At 64.2% G+C, this 15,644-nt stretch overlaps 2 protein-coding genes across 4 annotated transcripts; both read left to right on the top strand.

Moving 5' to 3' along the window:
* The first annotated feature begins 7,860 nt into the window (after positions 1-7,860).
* On the top strand, positions 7,861-13,104 carry MFSD5 (major facilitator superfamily domain containing 5). Of its 3 annotated transcripts, none has more exons than XM_069806026.1 (2): positions 7,861-7,883; positions 11,478-13,104. In XM_069806026.1, the coding sequence occupies exon 2, from the start codon at positions 11,530-11,532 to the stop codon at positions 12,895-12,897; it is 1,368 nt and encodes a 455-aa protein (XP_069662127.1). In that variant the 5' UTR covers positions 7,861-7,883; positions 11,478-11,529; the 3' UTR covers positions 12,898-13,104. The 3 variants fall into 3 exon arrangements, with proteins under 3 accessions (XP_069662127.1, XP_069662126.1, XP_069662125.1); XM_069806025.1 differs by lacking the exon at positions 7,861-7,883 and adding an exon at positions 10,419-10,708; XM_069806024.1 differs by lacking the exon at positions 7,861-7,883 and adding an exon at positions 10,421-10,669.
* Positions 8,117-10,342, top strand: LOC138689745 (uncharacterized). Its single transcript, XM_069806027.1, has 2 exons — positions 8,117-9,172; positions 9,233-10,342. Exons 1-2 carry the CDS (start codon positions 8,504-8,506, stop codon positions 9,776-9,778), a joined length of 1,215 nt encoding a protein of 404 aa, XP_069662128.1. The 5' UTR covers positions 8,117-8,503; the 3' UTR covers positions 9,779-10,342.
* Positions 13,105-15,644: the final 2,540 nt, after the last annotated feature.

The raw sequence follows: 15,644 nt of genomic DNA, 5'->3' as shown, positions 1-15,644 counted from the left end.
CGCGGGGTGTCACACACACGCGGGGTGTCACACTCACACGGGGTGTCACACACACGCGGGGTGCCACACACGAGCACGCGGGGTGTCACACACACGCGGGGTGTCACACTCACACGGGGTGTCACACACACGCGGGGTGCCACACACGAGCACGCGGGGTGTCACACACACGCGGGGTGTCACACTCACACGGGGTGTCACACACACGCGGGGTGCCACACACGAACACGCGGGGTGTCACACACACGCGGGGTGTCACACTCACACGGGGTGTCACACACACGCGGGGTGCCACACACGAGCACGCGGGGTGTCACACACACGCGGGGTGCCACACTCACACGGGGTGTCACACACACACAGTGCCACACACGAACGCGCGGGGTGTCACACACACAGGGTGTCACGAACACACACGCGGTGCCACACACACACACGGTGTCACAGACACGCACACACGCAGTGTCACGCGCACACACAGTGTCTCACACACGCGCGGTGTCACACGCACACACACGGTGTCACATGCAAACACACACGCAGTGTCACACGCGCAGTGTCACACACACACGGTGTCACACACACACGGTGTCACGCACACACGCGGTGTCACGCACACGCGGTGTCACAAACACACACAGTGTCACAGACACACACGCAGTGTCACACACACAGTGTCTCTCACACACACACGGTGTCACACAAACACACACGCAGTGTCACACACACACAGTGTCACGCACACGCAGTGTCACACGCGCAGTGTCACACACACACAGTGTCATGCACACACCCACGGTGTCACACGCACACACATGGTGTCACACCCACAGTGTCACGCACACACAGTGTCACGCACACACCCACAGTGTCACGTGCACACACACAGTGTCACACGCACAGTGTCACACACACACAGTGTCACGCACACACCCACAGTGTCACACCCGCGCAGTGTCACGCACACACGGTGTCTCTCACACACACATGGTGTCACACACACACACGATGTCACACACACACGCGGTGTCTCACACACACATGGTGTCACACACATGCGGTGTCACACACACGGTGTCACACACACACGGTGTCACACACTCATCCAGTGTCACACACACACGGTGTCACGCGCACACACACGGTGTTACGCGCGCACAGTGTCACACACGCGATGTCACACACACACACACGCAGGGCCATGGGCACAGAGTGTCATCACAGGCACAGTGTCACACACATGGTGTCACACACACACATGGTGTCACACGCACACACAGTGTCACACGCACACACAGTGTCACACAAACACGGTGTCACGCACACAGTGTCCCACACGCAGTGCCATGGGCACAGAGTGTCATCCCACACACAGTGTCACACACACGCGGTGTCACACACACGGTGTCACACACACACACGGTGTCACGCAAACACAGTGTCACACACACACACAGTGTCACACACACACGGTGTCACGCAAACACGGTGTCACACACAAGGTGTCACACACGGTGTCACACACATAGTGTCACACACACAGAGTGTCACACACACGTTGTCACACACACAGTGTCACACACACAGTGTCACACGCAACGTGTCACACAGGGTCACGCAGTGTCACACCCCCCCGGCAGGGAGGGGGTGCCCTGCCCTGCCCCCAGCCCCGCCCCCAGCCCCCGTGTCACCTCCCCCAGTCCCTCCCAGTCCTCCCAGTCCCCGTGTCACCTCCCCCAGTCCCTCCCAGTCCTCCCAGTCCCCGTGTCACCTCCCAGTCCCTCCCAGTTCTCCTACTCCCCGTGTCACTTCCCACAGTCCCTCCCGGTCCTCCCAATCCCCCCAGTCCTCCCTCCCCACTCCCCCCAGTTCCACCCCGCGTCCCCCCACGCCTCGTGTCCCCCCCTCCCCACCCCCCCAGTCCCCATGTCACCCCCCCAGCACCCGACCAGGGTGACCAAAGCAGTGGGGACACCTTCGTGTGTGCCCCCCCCCGTGCCCCCCATCACCTCCGTCTTCCCCCACGCCACCCGTGTCCCCCACGGGTGTCCTCCTGTGTCACCCTCCAGCCACCCCGTGTCCCCTCCGTGTCCCCCCACGTGTGTCCCCCTGTGCCACCCCACGGCCCCCAGTGTCCCCCCCCGTGTCCCCTCACCCCACCCCCTGTACCACCCCTTGTGCCACCCCACGTCCCCCAGTGTGTCCCCCCGTGTCACCCCACGTCCCCCCATGTGTGTCCCCAGTGCCACCCCATGCCCCCTCATTCATGTCCCCCCGCCCCGGTGCCACCCCTTGTGCCACCACGCGTGTGCCCATCCCCGATCCCTCGAGGGGACCCACTCCTGTCCCCGGTGCCACGTGGTGGCCCCCAAAAGGGCCCCCCCCCCCTTCCCCCTCCCTCGCCGCAGCCAAAAGGTCCCAATTAGCCCCGGCCGCCCGCGGGTAATTAAAACCAGCAGCTGAGCCCCCCCCTTCTCCAGCCGGCTGCTGGCGGCCTCGCACGGCCCTCGCACGCCCTCGCACACCCTCGCACGGCCCTTGCACGGCCCTCGCACGGGGCCATGCCAGAGGGGCTGGGTAGCGGGGAGCCGTGCGAGGGGGCACGGGGGCGTGCAAGGGGATCCGGGGGTGGGGGGGGTTCCGTGCAAGGCTGGCACAAGGGGTTGGTGCAAGGCTTGCACGGGGTGGAGGTTTCTGTGCAAGTGTTGCACGGGGCGGGGGGGGGGTAGTGCCAGGCTCGCACGGCCGTCGTGAGCAGCGTGTTCAGGACCAGCATCCCCGTGCACGTGCTTGTGCGAGGAGTTTGCACGCCGGGTGCGCGCGATGCCCTGCGGGCTGCAGGCTGGGCCGGGGGTGCCACAGGCCCCCAATGCACACGCGTGTGCGAGGCCTGCCGGTGCGTCCCTGCCCCCCCCGTGGGTCACGCCAACCCACACCCCGGAGCGTCACGAGGTGGCGGGTGCCACACCAAAGCCCCCCCCGGCTCTCTCGGGGCGTCACGGGACGACACTGGGCGTCACGCCAACTCACACGTGTCCTCGTGCGCGGGGTGTCGGGGGGTGCCGGGGGGCACCAGCACCGTGCGGGGGGGGGACGGGGAGGGCCTCGGGCAGGCAGGGGCAGGCAGGGGCAGAGCAGGCAGGAGCAGGCAGGGCCTGGGGGCAGGCAGGCACCTCCCTGCCCCCCCCCACCCACGCCCACGGGTGTTTCCTGGACACCTGGGTCCCTCCCGTGGGGCCGGGGGCACCCGAAGCGGCTGCCACCGGGAAGGGGGGGCGAGTGTGAGCGTGCACAGGTGGGTGTGAGCGTGCACGAGTGGGCATGGATGTTCACGAGCGGGGGCGAGCGTGCGCGAGCGTCTGCGGGCGTGGAAGGGTGTGCGTGAGTGTGCGCAAGCGGGTGTGAGCGTGCACAACCGGGTGTGAGCATGCACAGGTGTGTATGGGCACGCAGGAGCGTGCACAACTGTGCGTGAGCTTGCACGAGTATGTGTGGGCATGCATGAGTGTGTGCAAGCGCGCACAAGTGCACACGAGTGTGTGTAGGAATGAATGAGCGCACAAGCGCGCACGCGTGCGTGTGACCAAGCGGGACCGTGACGGCACGCACAACTGCGTGTGCGATCGCACACATCCGTGCCCCCCCCCTTGCCGTGCCCCACGGCAGCCGGCGTGTCCCCGCGTGCGCAGGCGTGCGAGGGCGTGCGAGGCCTGTGCCGGCAGCACCCGCCCGGCCGCATTCCTGCCCCCCCCAGCTGCACCCACACCCCCGCCCGGGGTGCACCACCCCCACCCACGCCAGCACCCGGCCCGGCGGGGCCCCGTGGGTGCAGGACGGTGGGGGCCGGCGGTGGGTCCCCGTGGGGAGCGGGGTGTCGTGTGTCCCCCCCCCCCCCCCCGTGAGGCTCAATCTCAGCCGTGCACTCGGTGGAAACCTTCATCGGGGGGATCCCCGCCTGGGGAGGCACCTCGTTTGCGTGGCACGATGCTGCACGGCGTCGCACGGCGTCGCACGGCGTCGCACGGCTTCGCACGACCTCGCACAGTTTGCACGGCGTTGCACAGCTTTTGCGAAGCCTTGTGTGGTTTTGCGGGGCACCGCGCGGTTCGCACGGGATCGCGCAGCTTTGCCCGGCGTTGCGTTTCGTCGCATGGCTTCGCACGGGCTTCGCGCAGGCTTCGCACGGGATTGCACGGCTTCGCACGGGGTAGGGCGGCATTGCACGCCATGCCGCAGCACTGCCCAGCGTGCCACGCCGTTGCACAGCACCGCACGCCGTGCCATGCCGTTGCACGGCACAGCGCAGCGCACCACGGCTTTGCACAACCTTGCACAGCTTTGCAGTGCGTTGCACGGCGTGGCGTGGCATTGCTCAGCGTGCTGCGGCAGGAACGGCTTTGCACGGCATCGCACTGCCTTGCGCTGCCTTGCACGGCTTTGCACGGCTTTGCACGGCATCGCACTGCCTTGCGCTGCCTTGCACGGCTTTGCACGGCTTTGCACGGCATCGCACGGCATCGCACTGCCTTGCGCTGCCTTGCACGGCTTTGCACGGCTTTGCACGGCATCGCACTGCCTTGCACTGCCTTGCACGGCTTTGCACGGCATCGCACTGCCTTGCGCTGTCTTGCACAGCATTCCATAGCTTTGCACGGTGTTGCACAGCTTTGCACGGCCTTGCACGGATGGTGAAGCGCTGCCCGGCGTGCCACGGCTTTGCACCGGTTTTGCACGGCATTTTACTCCTTTGCACAGTGTTCGATGCCCTTGCACGCCCTTGCACACCGCTCCCGGCCCTCGCACACGCTGCCCAGCGCTCCCCAGCCCCCCCCCCCGGCGCCATCTCCCAGCGTGTGCCAACCCACGCCCCGTGGGGAAACTGAGGCACGGGGCGGGGTGGGGGGGGCGGGACACGGGGGGGGGGGACGAAGGGGGGTGACGCGGGGGGGACACACCCCCGGGGGGCGGGGCGGGGGCTGCTGCCGCGGGGCCCCCGGGCCGAACAAAGCCGCCATTGAGCGGCCGGGGGAGGATTTTTCCACCCAAAACCTTTTTCCATGACCCCATCGGCTGCGGGGCCTCCCCCCTCCCCCCGCCTCCTTCCTCCCCCCTCCCCCCTCCTCTTCCTCCTCCCTCCCGGCCAGCGGCTCCCGCGCCCTGGGGAAACTGAGGCACGGAGGCGGGGGAGGGCGGCGGGGGGCACACGCGTGTGCCGGGGTGTGGGACACGCGTGTGTGTGTGTGCAGGGCGCGTCCCCGGGTGGGGGGTCACAGACACACACGGGGGTACGCGCTTGCCCGCGTTGCCTTGCACGCGCTGGTGCGGGCAGACGCACGTTTGCACGCAGCCGTGCGTGCACACACACGCTAGTGCACCCGTGGGCACGCTCGCACGCTCAGACACACTCGTGCTCACACGCATGTGTGCGCACACGCTCGGGCGCTGCCTTACACGCTCACATGCTTGTGCACACACGTGCACAGGCTGGCACCCACGTTTGCACGCCCACGCCTGACTGGGACACAGCCACGCCCTCCCACGTGCCCACGCCCACCCACTCACACGCCCACTCCTCCCCCCCCCCCCCCCATGCTCACACGCATACTCCCCCGGGACACACGCTCTCACACACGTGTGTGTGTGCTCACGTTGTTCCCCCCCCGCTCACATTCACCCGGCAGCCCCCTCCCCCCCGGGACCCCCACCCCTCCCCACCCCCGCTCACCTGGCGTGGCCGTGGGTGCGGGTGCGTGTGCGTGTGCGCCGGCCGGGCCCTGCACGCTCCGTCATGTGACGCCGCCCTGAAACCCGCCGCATTTTTTCCCAAACCGCAGGACGACACCAGCGAGGACACGGCACAGCACGGCGAGGACGCGGCTCTGCCACCTCCTCCAGGGGATGGGACACGCGTGGCTGTGGGGGCATGAGCGTGGCATGTCCTGGGTGACACGCTTGCACACACATGGCATGTCCTGGGTGACACACTTGCACACATGTGGCATGTCCTGAGTGACACGTTTATGCCTGCATGGCACGTCCTGGGTGACACTTTTGCAGATGCATGGCATGTTCTGGGTGACATGCTTGCATGTGTGTGGCATGACCTGGGTGACACGCTTGCACACACATGGCATGTCCTGGGTGACACGCTTGCACACATGTGGCATGTTCTGAGTGACACTTTTATGCCTACATGGCACGTCCTGGGTGACACTTTTGCAGATGCATGGCATGTTCTGGGTGACACGCTTGCATGTGCGTGGCATGTCCTAAGTGACACGCTTGCACACACATGGCATGTCCTGGGTGACACGCTTGCACACATGTGGCATGTCCTGAGTGACACGTTTATGCCTGCACGGCACGTCCTGGGTGACACTTTTGCAGATGCATGGCATGTTCTGGGTGACACACTTGCATGTGCGTGGCATGACCTGGGTGACACACTTGCACACACATGGCATGTCCTGGGTGACACGCTTGCACACATGTGGCATGTCCTGAGTGACACGTTTATGCCTGCACGGCACGTCCTGGGTGACACTTTTGCAGATGCATGGCATGTTCTGGGTGACACACTTGCATGTGCGTGGCATGACCTGGGTGACACGCTTGCACACACATGGCATGTCCTGGGTGACACGCTTGCGTGTGTGTGGCATGTCCCGGGTGACACACACCTGCACGGGCATGTCCTGGGTGACGCCCTTGCACACACATGCCAGGCCCTGGCTGACACGTTTGCACGCTGAGGGTGCCACGCGTGTCAACCCTGCACACACACACGCAGCCGCTGGGACGCTACGGGGTGGCGACACGCTGTCACGCGTGTGCTGCACCCGGTGTGACACACGCACACGCACACACACGCTCCCGAGGGGGTGGCAGAGCCCGGTGCCACCCCCGGCGCACCCGCAGCCCCCCCGGGACACCCTGTGTCCCCCCCCCGCTGTCACCCCATGTCACCCCACTTGGTCCCCCCACCCATGTCCCCCACGGCCTGAGCTCCCCCCCGGCCGGTGTCCCCCCCGTGTTCTCCCCACGCGTCCCTCGCACGTCCCCGTGTGTCCCCCCCCGTGCCCTCCCCGTGTCGCAACGCTCCCGGTCCCCGCCAGGGGGCAGCACAACCGCCCGGGACGCCCCGCCCCGCTCGGCCCCGCCCCGCCCCACCCCGCCCCACCCCGCCCCGCGGGGTGTCGCGCGTGGGGCCGGTCACACCGCGGGGCGGGGGGGGGTTGCAGGGGGCAACAGGGCGGCCCCAGCCCCCGCACCCATGGGTGCTGCCACGTGCGCTGCCCGCCCCCGCTCAGCGGCTTTGGGCCGTAAATCCCCCGGGCGGAGCTGGGGGGGGGCCCGGGGGCGGCACCGCCATGGGACTGGGCTGGCCGGGACCCCGGCCCCGCCGCCGCGGGGGGCTCCCCATGGCCTGCTGCTGCCCCCCCGCTTGCCCCCCCCAGTGTCACCCCCCCTGCTGCCCCCCTGCCTGCTGCCCCCTCTGCTGCCCCCTTGCCTGTCACCCTCCCTGCTGCCCCCCACCGTGTCACCCCCCCTGCTGCCCCCCACCCTGTCACCCCCCGTGCCGCCCCCCCTCCTTCCCCCCACCCGCCTGCCCGCAGTGTCACCCCCCACCCTGTCACCCCCCACCCTGTCACTCTCAGTGTCACCCCCTCTGCTCCCCCCCTCCCTGCTGCCCCCAGTGTCACCCCCCACCCTGCTGCCCCCCCCCCTGCTGTCCCCCCTCCCGGTGCTGCCCCCCCCGGTGCCCCCCTTCTTGCCCCCCCCCTCGCTGCCCTGCCTGCCACCCCCGGCTGAGCATCAAGTGAAGGGGTGACCGGGGTGTCCCCCCACCCTGTGACCCCTCGGGCAGGCACCCAGCAGCTGTGGTGAGTATGGGGGTGCCCCCCCCCCCGCAATGTGGGGAAACTGAGGCATGGGCAGGGCTGCCCCCCCCCCCCCCCCCCAGCCCTGGGTTGTGCAAGGGCGAGGGGGGGGTGTTTGCACGGGGGGCAATTGCAGAAGGAGCAGGGCTGGTGCACAGCGGTTGGGGCAATTGCACCATGGGGGGGTATTGGCACAGGAATCGGGGGTGTTTGCACGACGGGGGGGGGCTATTTGCGTGGGACCGTGGGTGCCACGCCGCAGCGTGGGGCTGCCGTGGCACGGGGGGGCGTGCTGCACGTGCAGCGGGGCTGTTGCACGGGGACAGCAGCGTGCACGGGGAGGGGCACAGAGCAGAACCTGGTGCCATGTGGGTTTGCCCTCACGTGCTGGTGTGCAAGTGTGTGCGGGGGGAGCTGTCCCCTGTGACCCCCCCCCCCCCAGCTAATCCCATGCAAGCGCAGCAGCTCAGCGCCGCCGCAGGCTGCCTGGCCTCGCATGAGCTGCGCTGGGCCCACGTGGGAGGGCACCTCACAGGACACCGGTGTTCGCTGAGCGAGGCCGTGCTGTGACGTGCCAGGGCGTGCAACGCAGCCGCGCAGGGCTGCAATGAACCGTGCCGCGCATGGCTGTACCAGGGCATGCGACGCAGCTGCGCATGGCTGTACCAGGGCATGCGACGCAGCCGCACATGGCTGTACCAGGGCATGCGACGCAGCTGTGCCATGCCGTCCCATGCATGGCTGTACTAGGGCATGCAACACAGCTGTGCCATGCCGTCCCATGCATGGCTGTACCAGGGCACGCGACGCAGCCGTGCACAGCTGCGCCATGCCGTGCCATGCATGGCTGTACCAGGGCACTCGACGCATCCGTGCACAGCTGTGCCGGGCCATGTGCCGCAGCCAGATGCTGCCCTGGGCCGTGCCATGCTGGGCCAAGCCGTGCTGCACAGCCCTGTGCATCCACGCCGTGCATTGCCGGTACCGTCACTGCCCTGCCTTGCCCTGCCCTGCCCTGCCCTGCAGCCGACCTATATGGTGGGCCGAGCGGGGCCGAGCCCTGCCGAGCGGCGCCGAGCCCTGCCGAGCGGCGCCGAACCCTGCCGAGCGGCGCCGAGCCCTGCCGAGCGGCGCCGAACCCTGCCGAGCGGCGCCGAGCCCTGCCGAGCGGCGCCGAACCCTGCCGAGCGGCGCTGAGGAGTGCGATCGGGCGCTACCTAGCGGCGCCGAGCGGAAACGAACGCTGCCGGGTGCCCCCGAGCAGCTCCGAAGGTTGCCGAGCGGCTCCGAAGGTTGCCGAGCGGCTCCGAAGGTTGCCGAGCGGCTCCGAAGGTTGCCGAGCGGCTCCGAAGTCTGGGTCGATGTCTGGCGGGCTGGCCGGTCCCAGAGCGGCCGTCAGAGGAGTTCGATCCCGCTGGCGGCCGGTTCTGTTTCATATCGTTATCGACGATCTGGAGGAGGGGATCCGATCCGTGCACCCTCAGTTTGCTGACGACACCGGGCCGGGCGGGAGCGTTTATCTGCTGGAGGGCCGGAAGGCTCCACAGCGGGATCTGGGCAGGCCGCGTCGACGGGCCGAGGCCAGCGGTGCGAGGTTCGGCAGGGCTGAGGGTCACAACAGCCCCACGCACTGGGAAGAGCGGCTGGAAGGCTGTCCGGTGGGGAAGGAGCCAGGGATGTTGGTCGACAGCCAGCTGAAGATGAGCCGGCCGCTTGCCCGGGTGGCCAAGGTGGCCAGCAGCATCCTGGCTTGTGTCAGAAATGGCGCGGCCAGCGGGACTAGGGAAGGGATCGCCCTCCTGTACTCGGCACCTCGAACACTGTCCGACGTTGGGCCCCTCACTACAAGAAAGTCACTGAGGTGCTGGAGTGTGTCCAAAGAAGCCGGTGACGGGTGAGGAGCGGCTGAGGGAACAGGGATTGTTTAGCCTGGAGAAGAGGAGGCTGAGGGGAGACCTCATCGCTCTCTACAACTACCTGAAAGGAGGTTGTAGTGAGGTGGGGGTCGGTCTGTTCTCCCGAGTAACAAGCAATAGGACGAGAGGAAACGGCCTCAAGTTGCACCAGGGGAAATTTAGGTTGGATATGAGGAGAAATTTCTTCACCAGAAGGGTTGACAAGCACTGGAACAGGCTGCCCAGGGACGTGGTGGAGTCACCGTCCCTGGAGGGATTTACAAGATGTGCAGACGTGATGTTTAGGGACGTGGTTCAGTGGTGGACTCGGCAGTGTTGGGTTAACAGTTGGATGTGATGATCCTAAAGGTCTTTTCCAACCTAAACAATTCTGTGGTTCTATAGGCACCCCACAGACACCCCATACAGGTCCCTATAGGCACCACTGGCCCATAGGCACCCCACAGATGCCCTGTGACAGGCCCTATGGGCACTGCCACCCCCTATACACCCTACAGACACCCCCACACATGCCACAAGGGCCCCTATAGCCACTTCTGCCCCACAGACACCTCACGGGGGGCCCTATAAGCACTGCTGTCCCATAGCCACCTCAGAGACACCCCCTGGCAGGGGACCCGTAGGCCCTACTGCCCCATAGACGCCTCACAGAGGGCCCTATAGGCACCATCGCCCTTTAGGCACCCCATGGAGGGCCCTATAGGCAACGCGGCCCCATAGCCGCCCTATAGACACCCCCCCCCCGACCCCGTTGGGGGGCGAAGGTGACAGGAAGAGGCAAGTTCAGCGCGGGGGAGCCAGCGCCTGCGTCACGTGACGCGGGCCAAGATGGCGGCGCCCGCGGCGGCAGCGGCCGGCGCCTGGCGGAAGCGGGTGAGTTGAGGCGCTGTCGCTGCCCCAGCTGAGGAGCAGGTGGGGGGGGGAGGCTGTGGGGACCGTGTGGGGCCGGGGGGGGGTATGTGGGGCCTATGGGTCCCGTATGGGGCCGTGGGGCGGTCGTGGGGCCTGTGGGTCCCGTGTGGGGCCTGTGGGTCCTATATGGGGCCGGGGGAGGCTGTCGGCCTGTGGGTCCCGTATGGGGCCGGGGGTGTGTGTGAGGCCTATGGGTCCTGTGTGGGGCGGGGGGGGGGCTGTGGGGCCTATGGAGACCGTATGGAGCCGGGGGGGGGTGGTGCTGTAGGGTCTGTGGGTGTGTGTGGGGTCGGGGAGGGCTATGGAGGTCTACAGGGCGTACGAGGGCCGTATGGGGACTTATAAGGGACATTTGGGGTGTGTGTGTGGGGCTCTGGGGGGGCATGTCAGGCCGGGGGGCCCAGGGCTGTGAGGTATCCGAGAGGGGCCCTGTGGGTCTGGAGCTGTGGGGCTGATAGGAGAGGGCCTGTGGAGCCATATGGGGTGGGGGGTTGTGGGGGCTGTGCTGTGGGGATGTATGGGGCAGGACCAGGGGGGATGTATAGGTGCTGGGGGGGTGATCTGGGGGGTCTGAGGCAGGTGGGGGGAGCTGCACAGTGGGGAGAGGGATGCCTGGGGCAGGAGGGTGACGGGGGAGGGGGTGTTGGGGGGGCTGATGAAGCCAGAGGTGCCTTTTGGGGTGAGCTGGGGGGCTAATTGGGGGGGACCTTCCCCTAGGAGCCACCACCCACCCGCAGACCCACTGTCCCCCATTCCACTCCCCGTGCAGGACCTCTGCAGCTGCTCCCAGGCCCGGCGATGCCGATGATCTCCCCGGCACCATGCTCCTCGCCTCCTACTCTGCCTGTGCTCTCCTCCTGGCTGCCTGCCTGGCGCTGGAGCTGGCTGCCTGCCGCTCCCGCCCCCCCGCCGCCCCCCACCACGCCAACCCGGCTTTCCGCCGCTTCCAGCGCGGCTACTACCGTGTCTACCTGCCGGCACTGGCCGCCGACTGGCTGCAGGGACCCTATCTCTACAAACTCTACCAGCACTATCGCTTTCTGGAGGGACAGATCGCCATCCTCTACGTCTGTGGCTTCGCCTCCAGCGTCCTCTTTGGGTTGGTTTCCTCTTCCTTAGTAGATCGATTGGGTCGGAAGAAATCCTGCGTCCTTTTCTCCTTGACCTATTCAATTTGTTGTTTGGTCAAACTCTCCCGGGATTATTTGGTGCTGGCGGTGGGGAGGGTTTTAGGGGGGTTGTCCACAGCGTTGCTCTTCTCTGCCTTCGAGGCGTGGTATGTCCATGAACACGTGGAGCGGTATGATTTTCCGACCGAGTGGATCGCTGTCACCTTCTCCCGGGCGGCTTTCTGGAACAACATCATCGCTGTGGGGGCTGGGGGGGTGGCCGATTTCTTCGCTGAGTGGTTAGGGTTGGGCCCAGTGGCTCCGTTCATGGTCTCCATCCCCCTCCTGGTGTTGTCGGGGGTCTTTGCTGTGAAAAATTGGGACGAAAACTATGGGAAGAAACGAGCTTTCTCCAAAACCTGCGGTGACGGTTTGAAGTGCCTCCTCTCTGACCGGCGCGTCCTTCTCCTGGGCACCATCCAGGCTCTGTTTGAAAGTGTCATCTACATCTTCATCTTCCTCTGGATCCCCGTCCTGGATCCCCACGGTGCTCCCTTGGGCATCGTCTTCTCCGGCTTCATGGCTGCCAGCACTCTGGGCTCCTCGCTTTACCACCTGGCTGTCTCCAAGAGGTACCACCTCCAGCCCGTCCACCTCCTCTCCCTCGCCGTCCTCCTGGTCTTCTTCTCCCTCTTCATGCTCACCTTCTCCACCAACCCCGGCCAGGAGAGCCCCGCCGAGTCCTTCCTCGCCTTCCTCCTCATCGAACTCTCCTGTGGGCTCTACTTCCCGGCCATGGGTTTCCTCCGACGGAAAGTGGTGCCAGAGAAGGATCGCCTGGGGGTGATGAACTGGTTTCGCCTCCCCCTGAACTTACTGGCCTGTCTGGGTTTACTGGTTCTCCATGACAGCGACCGTCAGACGGGCACCAGGAGCATGTTCGGTGTCTGCGCGGCCGTCGCACTGCTGGCACTGCTGGCCGTCGGCCGCCTCTTCACCCTCAGCCGCCATGACGCCGAGCTCCGCCTGCCCACCCCGCCAGGACAGGCCGATGCCACCGATGCCGTGCCCGAGCTGTGATGGGGTCCCGTGACAGGTGTCATCGCCCCTCCTCCCTCCCACCCGAAGGGACCACGAGGGGACGTGGGGACACCCTGACCCATTGCTATGGGGTGAGTGGCCCCCCTGGGTGGCTGGTGACCCCCAAAATGTCCTGTTCCCCACTGCCTCTGTGGTGGCAGGGAGGGTTGGAAGCATGTGGGGAGGTGTATTCTCTCTTTTTTTTTTTTTTTAAAAACAAAAAAAATAAAAGGTGTTTCTGCAGATCCCCACCCCCCTCCGCACAGTTATTTGGGGGAACCTGCTCCAGATCTGCCCCCCTGCCCGGCACGGGGGTCTGTGTGCGTGCAAGTTGCACACTGGAACCTTATTGTCCTGAGCCGTGGTGTGCAGAGCTTGCACAATCATCCCCGGTGCACGGGGGCAGTTCTGTGCACGCTGGGGTTTGTGTTGCACAGTTGTCCTTGGTGCACAGGGGAGTTTCTGCGTGCACCGGCATTTCTGTTGCACAACCGTCCCTGATGCTCACAGATGTTTCTGTGCACACCAGTGTTTGTGTTGCACAATTGTCCCTGGTGCACAGGGGAGTTTCTGCGTGCACCAGCATTTCTGTTGCACAACCGTCCCTGATGCTCACAGAGGTTTCTGTGCACACCAGTGTTTGTGTTGCACAATTGTCCCTGGTGCACAGGGGAGTTTCTGCGTGCATCAGGGTTTCTGTTGCACCAGCACGTGGCTGTCCCACTCTGCACAGACCTGTGTCCCAGCACCTCATTGCACACTGATCCACAGGCAGCCCCTTGCACACCACATGGCACCCCCCCCCCCATTGGACACTTGCCTGCACTCTTAAGTGCTGTGTTGGGCAGCGATCCTGGCACCTCGCTGCACGCCAGCGGCCTCGTTGCACGCTGGTCCCTGCACACCTGGGGCACAGGCATCCTTGCACACCTGCTTCCCATTGCACAGGTGTCCTTGCACACCGTAAAGCTGTTGTGTGCTAGTCCCTGCACACCAGCACCCTGTTGCACACTACCTGTGTGCACATCACCAGTCTGCTGTTGCACGGGGGCCCCTGCACATCCATGCCTGTTACATGGGGGTCCTTGCACACCCATGCCCATTGCAGGTGGAGGTCTCTGAACACTGTTAGGGGTTTACACACGCCAGCCACTGTAACAGAGTCTGACCCTGTTACAGTCATTGACTTCACCTTACCAGATATCTGCTGGAAATACAATCCAGCGGAGAGGAAACAGTCTGGGAGGTTCCTGGAGCGTGTGGAAGAGACTCTCCTGACACAACTGGGGAGGCACCCGGCTCGGGAAGGTGTTCCGCTGGACCTGCTGTTTGTGAACAGAGAAGGACTTGTGGGTGATGGGATGGCTGGAGGCCGCCTTGGGCACAGCGATCACGAAAGGATAGAGTTTTTGATTCTCAGAGAAGGAAGGAGGGGGGTCAGCAGAGCTGCCACCTTGGACTGCCAGAGGGCAGCCTGGCCTGGTTGGCAGAGCCCCTCGGGAGGCAGTCCCGAAGGGCAAAGCGGTCCAGGAAGGCTGGATGTTATGCAAGGAGGAAATCTTCAAGGCGCAGGAGCAGGGTGTCCATATGTGCTGAAAGATGAGCTGGTGGGGAAGAAGACTGGCCTGGCTGAATGGAAAGCTTTGGCTGGAACTCTGGGGTAAAAAAGGAAAGTTTATGACCTTTGGAAGAAGGCGCAGGCAGCTCAGGAGGACTACAGGAATGTCGTGAGGGTATGCAGGGAGAAAACTAGAAGGGCCAAAGCCCAGCTGGAACTTAATCTGGCTATTAGCAACAAAAGGAGGGCTAAGGAGAATCTCCATCCTTTCTTGGATGCGGGGGGGAACATAGTGACAAAGCCTGAGAAAAAGGCTGAGGTTCTTAGTGCCGCCTTTGCCTCAGTCTTTAACAGTAAGAGCAGTTGTTCCCGGGGTATCCAGCCCCCTGAGCTGGAAGACAGGGTCGTGGAGCAGAATGAAGCCTCTATAATCCAAGGGGAAATGGTTAGTGACCTGCTACACCATGTAGACACACACATGTCTATGGGGCTGGATGGGATCCTCCCTGCCCCCAGGATTGCCCCCATCTTGATGCCCCCCAGCCCCGGAGCATGGCCGGAGACTGGGGAGATGTGGAGAAGAGAGGATATCATCACACGCATCACGTGCATCTTGCTGACTGCAGCGGAGAGCTGGATCCGGAGCTTCACTTCAGTCGAATTGACCCGACTCATCTTTTTAAACTTACGTTCGTAATTAGGAAGTATTTTTTGCAACTGTAGGATTGGGTTGCAAAGCCGGATTGTATACCTAAATGAAATTCTAGTGGATGTTTTCCGCAGTCAAACGTCTGTATCATTAATCTTGGTTACGTTCTAGTGCAGAATCAATGTATTCGCATTATACTTTTCCTACTGTGCTGTGATGTTAGTGATAGGGACTAACAAACTGCTCGTTTTGGTTTCTGCTTTGGGTTTTTTTGACTGTTTTTTTAATAGGCTTGTCTATGCCAGCATCCTTATTTCATAGTGTCTTTTTTTAGAAAAGCATGATAAAAACGCTGCTTATTGAATTTGGGTCCACCAACTTGTCCTGCTTTTTCCATTTCTTCTTTTAGAAATCGGCATGTTTATGTTTATCTTAAAAGGGCCTTTCCAGACATGACTTTGAAAGGTTGGAGTTTGTGGGTTTTTGTTTTGTTTTATTTTTTTCCCATGTACTGTTCTGACTGGTAGGTGCTGAGTAAAT

The sequence above is a fragment of the Haliaeetus albicilla genome, chromosome 18 (genome assembly GCF_947461875.1).
Source record: "Haliaeetus albicilla chromosome 18, bHalAlb1.1, whole genome shotgun sequence".
NCBI classification, from domain to species: Eukaryota; Metazoa; Chordata; class Aves; order Accipitriformes; family Accipitridae; genus Haliaeetus; species Haliaeetus albicilla.
The sequence above is the reverse complement of the archived record's forward strand: the minus strand, read 5'-3'. Positions and strand labels throughout refer to the sequence as shown.